Source organism: Vicia villosa, linkage group LG2, assembly GCF_029867415.1.
Source record: "Vicia villosa cultivar HV-30 ecotype Madison, WI linkage group LG2, Vvil1.0, whole genome shotgun sequence".
In the NCBI taxonomy this organism is placed as follows: Eukaryota; Viridiplantae; Streptophyta; class Magnoliopsida; order Fabales; family Fabaceae; genus Vicia; species Vicia villosa.
Window position 1 is genome coordinate 8510554 of NC_081181.1, and position 7351 is coordinate 8517904.

Sequence of the window (7351 nt, forward strand, 5' to 3'; positions counted from 1 at the left end):
TTGCATTGCATTCTATGTGTGCTTTACTTTTCTGCATCATATTCTGGACTGTCTGGATTTCTATCTGTGGGTGGGTGTTTCAAGAGGTAAAAGGCCCAATACCCAGGCTATGAGTGATACCATAGGAACTAGGACTAGAGTGGCCGTGACGGACAGAAGGCGTATGCCTGATTGATCTGATCACGTATCCACGGGAAGAGCTTGGTGGAATGAGGCAATATCGTATGATAACGCCTACATTCGATCCTATGTTGGCTTTTTTGACCTACCTTGGCCTAGATTCACCCGTGAGTGGGGAGGGAATCAATCATTGCTTAACAGGTACATTGTTGGTGACTTCAGTTCTTGCTCGAGGGTTACCGCTGTTCTTGTTCGAGGGTTACTGTTGGTTCCTGTTCGTGGGGTACTATGGTTCTCGTTCGAGTGATGATCTATGTTCTATGGATGTTGGTTCCGTGGGTTGACATTCTATGTACCGTATGGTATACCATCTGGGGGCCGAACCTTTGGCTTTGTATTACGTGTGTTACCGGCAGTCCAGAATGCCTGGTGGGCGGCAACAAGCCCCACCACTTTGCATCATAGCATATTTATTTCCAAAAGAAACGCAAAAAAAAATGTATAATAATAAGCATTTGCATGTCATATTTTCAGGGATATTCAGGAGTTCACCCAAGTTGAAGATGGACATTCCTACTGATACTGTCAAAGAACGCACGAGGCATACCAGAGCTTACAAGATTCCGGGTATTGATGTTTCGGGGTTGATTGGTTTGAGTTCTCGGTTGGAAGGGGAGGTTCTCCATGACTTCAACCATGATTATGGCAATTTGCTCTCCATCCTCAATACATCTTTCGATCCAATGGCTTTGATCACCTTATTTCAGTTCTATGATCCGCACTTGAGATGTTTTACATTTCAAGACTATCAACTGGTGCCAACACTCGAGGAGTTTTCTTACATACTCAACATATGGATCACTGATGATGTACCTTTTGTTCGGGTTCCCGAAGTCGTGAGATTTGAAAAAGTAGCTGAAGCTCTTCACATGGGTATAAAAGAGGTGGAAAGAAATTGGAAGTCATCGGGCGGTGTTTCTGGTTTCTATCTTTGCTTTTTGATTAGTAAGGCTGAGGATGCGGCTAAGAAGGATCAGTGGGTTGATTTTAGTCGTTTGCTTGCTATCATGATCTATGGTATTGTCTTATTCCCATCAAGAGAAAACTTTGTGAGTTTGGCGGCGATTTGTGTCTTTATGAACAAAAACCCCGTTCCAACGTTGCTTGCGGATGCTCTTTTCTCGATCCATGCGAGAAGTAAGAAAGGAGGATATGTTGTTGGTTCTTGTCTTCCGTTGTTGTATCGGTGGTTCATGTTGCATTTGCCGGTGAGAGGACCTTTTGTGCTCAAGAAGAGTTCCCTTAAGTGGTCAGATAGGATTGTTAACCTTACATCTTATGATATCAGGTGGAACTATTGTGTGGGGAAGGTTTGGAGCATCATCACTAGTTGCGGTTAATATCCCAACGTTCCTCTCATGGGAACCAGAGGTTGTATTAGTTACAATCCCACGCTCGCCTATCGTCAATTGGGATATGCAATGGAAAGGGCTCATAATGATGTAGAAGCGTTTGAATTAGTGTACTTTGCTGATGGTAAAGATCCTCTGGAGCTAGAAAAGATAGCATAGTCTTGGACTAAAGTTCACAAGAGAGATCAAAATACTTTGAGCAAGAAAGTTCCTATTGCCATGGGTCCTTACCGAAAGTGGGTTGAAGCAAGAGTGGCAAATCTATTGTTGCCATTTGCGAGGTCATGTCCATTGTATGAGCAACCTCCCACGGTTTTATCGGATACAGTTGCGGCTGAACTCTATATTCAAACCGAAGCGGACAACATCAAGCTGAAATCAAAGGACCGAGAGGTTGGCTTGGAGAGGTATTTTCAAGATCGCGAAAAGGCGGAGTTGGCTCGTAAGCTCAAACATGCGCAAGGTGAAGGTTCAAGCATGACACATGCTCAAAGGCGATCTCACGACTTGATGGAAGAAAGCTTGTGCCGAAAACAACAGGAATGTGCGAAGTTGTGAAGGTCCGAAAACAATAGCAAGAGAAGGATGCAGGATTCAGAAAAACAATTGATGGAAGAAAAAGCCAAGTCCGCTCGACTTGAAGAAGAGCTCGCAAGCCTCCGATCCCAATGGAGAGGAGATGGAGGAGCTCATTCTGCTGTCAGATGATCCTAGTGCTGTTGTGGTTTGGATTTGTTTAGTCTAGGGGTTGATTTGATGTGTATTCTTGATGTTTGTCGCCCACGTCCAGGATTGTTGGATGGGGTCGCATTATGGATGTTCTGGATTTCTTTTGTATGCCTTATGAGCACTTCGTGACGGTTATGTGCCATGTTTGTATGAACTCAAATTCTCTGTTATGTTTGAATGAAATATGCTCAGTTTGATGAATTATTCTCGTGTGTGGATTGCTGTTCAAATACATTCTGTATCAAGGTTGCTATGTCCTATCTGAAAGTTGGATGAACTCTTGGATACCTGAAAGTTGACAAACATTTCATGCATATCATTCATATATCATACATGTCATATATTTGCAGGTTTTGCAGGCCTTATATCTTATGTCCCGCTGTTTTGTTACCAGAAGGAGTTCTAAGACGGCTAATCACCCGTATCCGACTAGGAGCAATCAGAGGAGACAGATGGAACAGATTCAGGAACAAACGGCTGAGATGAGAGCTCAATTGACAGAGCAGATGAATGCGCAAATGGCGCAGTTTATGGAAGCATTGATTAATGTGACCAAGGGGCAGGATGACTTGCGAGTTCTCGTCGAGAATTCCAGAAGGGTTGAGAATGGAGGACATTCGAGGCTGTTTGACGATGTGTCTGGCAGGATTGACGATCATCATGATCCGAATGAGTTTGATCGCTTCGGAGGGCACTATAATCCTTTCAATCAGAATCATGGGTTTCCACCTCCACCTCCGTCTCGTCTGTTGGGAAGGAGAGATAATCAGAACCGTGATAATTTGGATTTCAATGTTGAAAACTTTGATCAGGTATCGAGGCATAGTGCTGATGGTGCACCTGAGGAAGCCGAGAGGTATCGTCTGATTGAAGAACGTCTCAGAGCTGTTGAAGGCAAAGGGGTGTTAGGCATGGATATCAATGACTTGGGGTTGGTTCCGGGTGTGAGGATTGCACCGAAATTCAAAGTTTCATCTTTTGACAAATACAATGGGGCGACCTGTCCCATGACTCATGTCAAAGCATACTATCGCAAGATGTCAGTTTATTCAGAGGATGAGGGTTTTCTGATGCATTTCTTCCAGGATAGCTTGGCTGGAGCTTCTTTGGAGTGGTATGTTCAACTCGAACGCACTCATATTCATTCTTGGAGAGATCTTGTGGAGGCTTTCATTAAGCTTTATCAATACAATGTTGACATGGCGCCTAATCGAACTCAGTTGCAGAGTTTGGTTCAAGGATCTAAAGAATCTTTCAAAGAGTACGCTCAGAAATGGCGTGAGTTAGCTGCAAGAGTTCAACCACCTATGACTGAACGTGAGATGATTGACATGTTCACCAGTACATTGTCTGGACACTATTACTTGGCCTGCAGTGCTTCAGCCAACTTTTCTGAAATGGTGAGATATGGAGAACGTGTTGAGATGGGTCTAAAGATGGGGAAAATTCAGTTTGGAGCTTTTTCTAATACTCCTAGTGGTAAGAAACAAGCTGAGGGTTATGCTCGAAGGAAGGAAGGAAATGCGGATGCCATATATGGTAGAAGGGGTTCAGGGAGAAGCAATTCACAGGTTAATGCTGTCATGATCCCAGTACCGCAACAACAACAACATCAGCAAGGACATCATTCCAATACTGATTGCTATCCTCCCAGGACCAGGCCTCACAGAAAGATTGATCCGATTCCTATGACTTATGCTCAAATGTTGCAACATTTGCTAAAGATTGAGAAGATTACTTTGAGAGATGCTCCGAGTGCTCCGGACACACAATCTCCGAATTACAATGCAAACGCACGATGTACTTTCCACTCAGGTGCCGCTGGCCATGATACAGAGAGGTGCATTGCACTGAAGAACAAAGTCCAGGACATGTTGGATCAAAAGATAATTCAGTTCACTCCTACACCCAATATCGTCAATAATCCGATGCCTGCTCACGGAGGTTCGGGTGTGAATGCCGTTGGGAGTGAAGAGATAAGGGTTGTATCTGAAGTGAGTTGTTTGACCTTCCCTCTTGTGTCTGTAAAGCAACATCTGGTCAATAGTGGCATCTTCCCGGGTTGTGGTGTTGACTGTGAGAATTGCAAAAGGCAACCTGAAGGTTGTGCTGATTTGAAGAGTATGGTACAAAGGCTGATTGATGAGGGTCCTCTTCAGTTTTATCGAAGGTTGAGAGGCGCGAAGAGTAATGGCGGTGAAGTGTCTGTGATCTCAATTCCTTATGAGCCGGTTGCTCCAATATGTATCCAAGTGCCTATTCAGATACCTGTCAGTATCCCGTATGAGGAACAACCAGCGGCGTTGATGATTACCGTGCCTGGGCCTATTCCATATGAGAGTGAGAAGGCCGTCCCTTGGCATTATGGTTCAGACGTGTATTACTATGGCACGAGGGAAGAGAGTGAGCCGTCTAAAGAGAAGCTTGTTAAGGCCTCAGTTGCAAACACTGATAACTTCGCCGGTACTGGTAGAATCACTCGCAGTGGTAGGATGTTCTCTCCTCAGCCTATTCAGAACAATGCAGATGCTTTGGCTAAGGCCAAAGGAAAGAAAGTAGTGACTGATGTCCAGAATCCTCCAATTCAGAATGGGGCACCTTATAGTGCTGTGTCTTCCCAGGATGTGGAAGAACTGTTGAGAATTATCAGGAAGTCTGATTATAAAGTGGTTGAGCAGTTGGGTCAGACCCAGTCAAAGATCTCCATCTTGCAACTACTGATGTGTTCAGAAGGTCATATAGATGCTCTCTTGAAAATTCTGAATGGTGCTTACGTCCCACATGAAATATCTATGAATCAGCTAGAGGTGGTAGCCAATAATATCTCCGCTGCGAACGGTTTGGGATTTACAGATTGTGATCTTCCGCCAGAAGGGAGAAACCATAGCAAGGCTTTGCATATTTCGATTGAGTGTAAGGGGACGACCTTGTCCCGTGTTTTGGTTGATACTGGGTCTTCTTTAAATGTGCTGCCCAAATCAGCTCTCATGCGAATTGACTATGCCGGTGTTGAGTTAAGGCCAAGTGAGTTGGTAGTGCGCGCCTTTGACGGTTCAAGAAGGTATGTGTTCAGGGAGGTAGATCTACCAATCCAAGTGGGTCCTCAGATCTTTACTACAACCTTTTATGTGATGGATATTCAACCCGCTTACTGTTGTTTGTTGGGACGACCGTGGATTCACAAGGCTGGCGCTGTGACATCCACTCTTCATCAGAAGTTGAAATACCCTGTTGACGGTAAAGTGGTGACAGTTTGTGGTGAAGAAGATTATATCGTGAGTCACTTGTCCTCTTTCCGATATGTGGAGATCGAAGGTGAAATACATGAGACTCCGTTTCAAGCGTTTGAAGCTGTGAACGCTGTGAGAACTCCTCCTTATGAGATAACAAAGCCAGAAACGATTATGTCCTCTTTGAAAGACGCTCAGGTTGTCGTTGAGACTGGAAGAGTGGAAGGATGGGGGCAAGTAATTGACGTGCATCCCAAGTTTGACAAGAATGGTCTCGGTTTCAATCCTGGAAAGAAGAATGCATCGCCAAAGCCTAATATCCTTAGTCCGGTCAAGTTCGTGAGTGGGGGTGTCATTCAGGACGGTCAGGTCCATGCCATTGTCAATGGTGAAGAGATGGATAGTGACTGATTTTGATAGCTGGATTCGTCCAAGTATTCCTGGGGAGATGCCTCGCAACTGGACAATTGAAGATGTCATCCAAGTTACACAAGCTCAGGATTAAATTCCTTGTTTTTACTTTTCTTATCATGACATAATTCCTACGCTCTGCCCAAGGCGTAATGAATCATTTGTAGGGCCATGCAGTTCGCATTTTCAAAGTTAATCATGAAATAAAAGGACGTTTTTTGGCATTCAAATGTTTTGCTCTTTGTCTTTCTTTTCAATCTTTTCCTTTAAATGGCAATGTTTTTGCACACACTTGCACATAGCTTAAAAATAAAACTGAAATAAAAACATCAATCATGCAGATGTTCCACCACCACGGATTCCATTGGTAATAGTTCCGCTATTGCTTATTATGATTTCGACAATCCGATCTACCAAGCCGAGGAGGAAGCTTATGAAGATTGTGATCTCCCCGATGAGTTGGCCAGATTATTGAAACAAGAAAAGAAAGCGATTCAGCCGCATCAGGAGGCAATTGAGATGGTAAATGTTGGCACTAAAGAGCAAGTCCGAGAAGTCAAGATAGGGGTTGCGCTTGGGATTAGTGTGAAGCAAAGGCTTATTTCTATGTTGAAAGAGTATGCAGATATCTTTGCTTGGTCCTATATGAGGATATGCCTGGTCTCGATACAGATATTGTAGTACACCGTCTACCTCTCAAGGAAGATAGTCCTCCTGTCAAGCAGAAGCTCCGAAGGACTCGCCCAGATATGTCTGAGAAGATTAAGAGAGAGGTTGAGAAACAGTTTGATGCTGGCTTTCTACAAGTTGTGAATTACCCGCCGTGGGTCGCTAATATTGTTCCTGTACCTAAGAAGGACAGAAAGGTCAGGATGTGTGTGGATTACAGAGATCTTAATAGGGCGAGTCCAAATGATGATTTTCCTCTTCCACACATTGATGTGTTGGTGGATAATACTGCTCCTTTCAAAGTGTTTTCCTTCATGGATGGCTTCTCTGGGTACAATCAGATCAAGATGGCACCAGAAGACATGGAGAAAACAACATTTATCACACCGTGGGGAACTTTCTGCTATAAAGTCATGCCTTTTGGGTTGAAAAACGCAGGGGCAACATATCAGCGCGCCATGGTGACTCTTTTTCACGACAAGATTCACAAAGAGATTGAAGTGTATGTTGACGACATGATTGCAAAGTCTCACACTGAAGAAGAGCACTTGGTTCACTTGCAGAAGTTGTTTGAAAGGCTTCGGGAATTCAGACTGAGGTTGAATCCAAACAAATGCACTTTCGGAGTGTGATCCGGAAAGTTGTTGGGCTTTGTTGTTAGTGGGAAAGGTATCGAGGTCGATCCTGCAAATATAAAAGCTATACAAGAGATGCCTGAGCCGAGAACAGAAAAAGAGGTTCGTGGTTTCTTAGGGAGGTTGAACTACATTGCTAGATTCA

The 7351-nt window shown here is 44.0% G+C and overlaps 2 protein-coding genes across 2 annotated transcripts; both read left to right on the forward strand.

Moving 5' to 3' along the window:
* The first annotated feature begins 683 nt into the window (after window positions 1–683).
* Window positions 684–1520, forward strand: LOC131648519 (uncharacterized). Its single transcript, XM_058918270.1, has one exon. The coding sequence runs from the start codon at window positions 684–686 to the stop codon at window positions 1518–1520; it is 837 nt and encodes a 278-aa protein (XP_058774253.1).
* Window positions 1521–2779: 1259 nt separating this feature from the next.
* LOC131648520 (uncharacterized) lies at window positions 2780–5902 on the forward strand. Its single transcript, XM_058918271.1, has 6 exons — window positions 2780–2896; window positions 3074–3229; window positions 3347–3661; window positions 3713–4943; window positions 5244–5338; window positions 5570–5902. Exons 1-6 carry the CDS (start codon window positions 2780–2782, stop codon window positions 5900–5902), a joined length of 2247 nt encoding a protein of 748 aa, XP_058774254.1.
* The last annotated feature ends 1449 nt before the right edge of the window (window positions 5903–7351 follow it).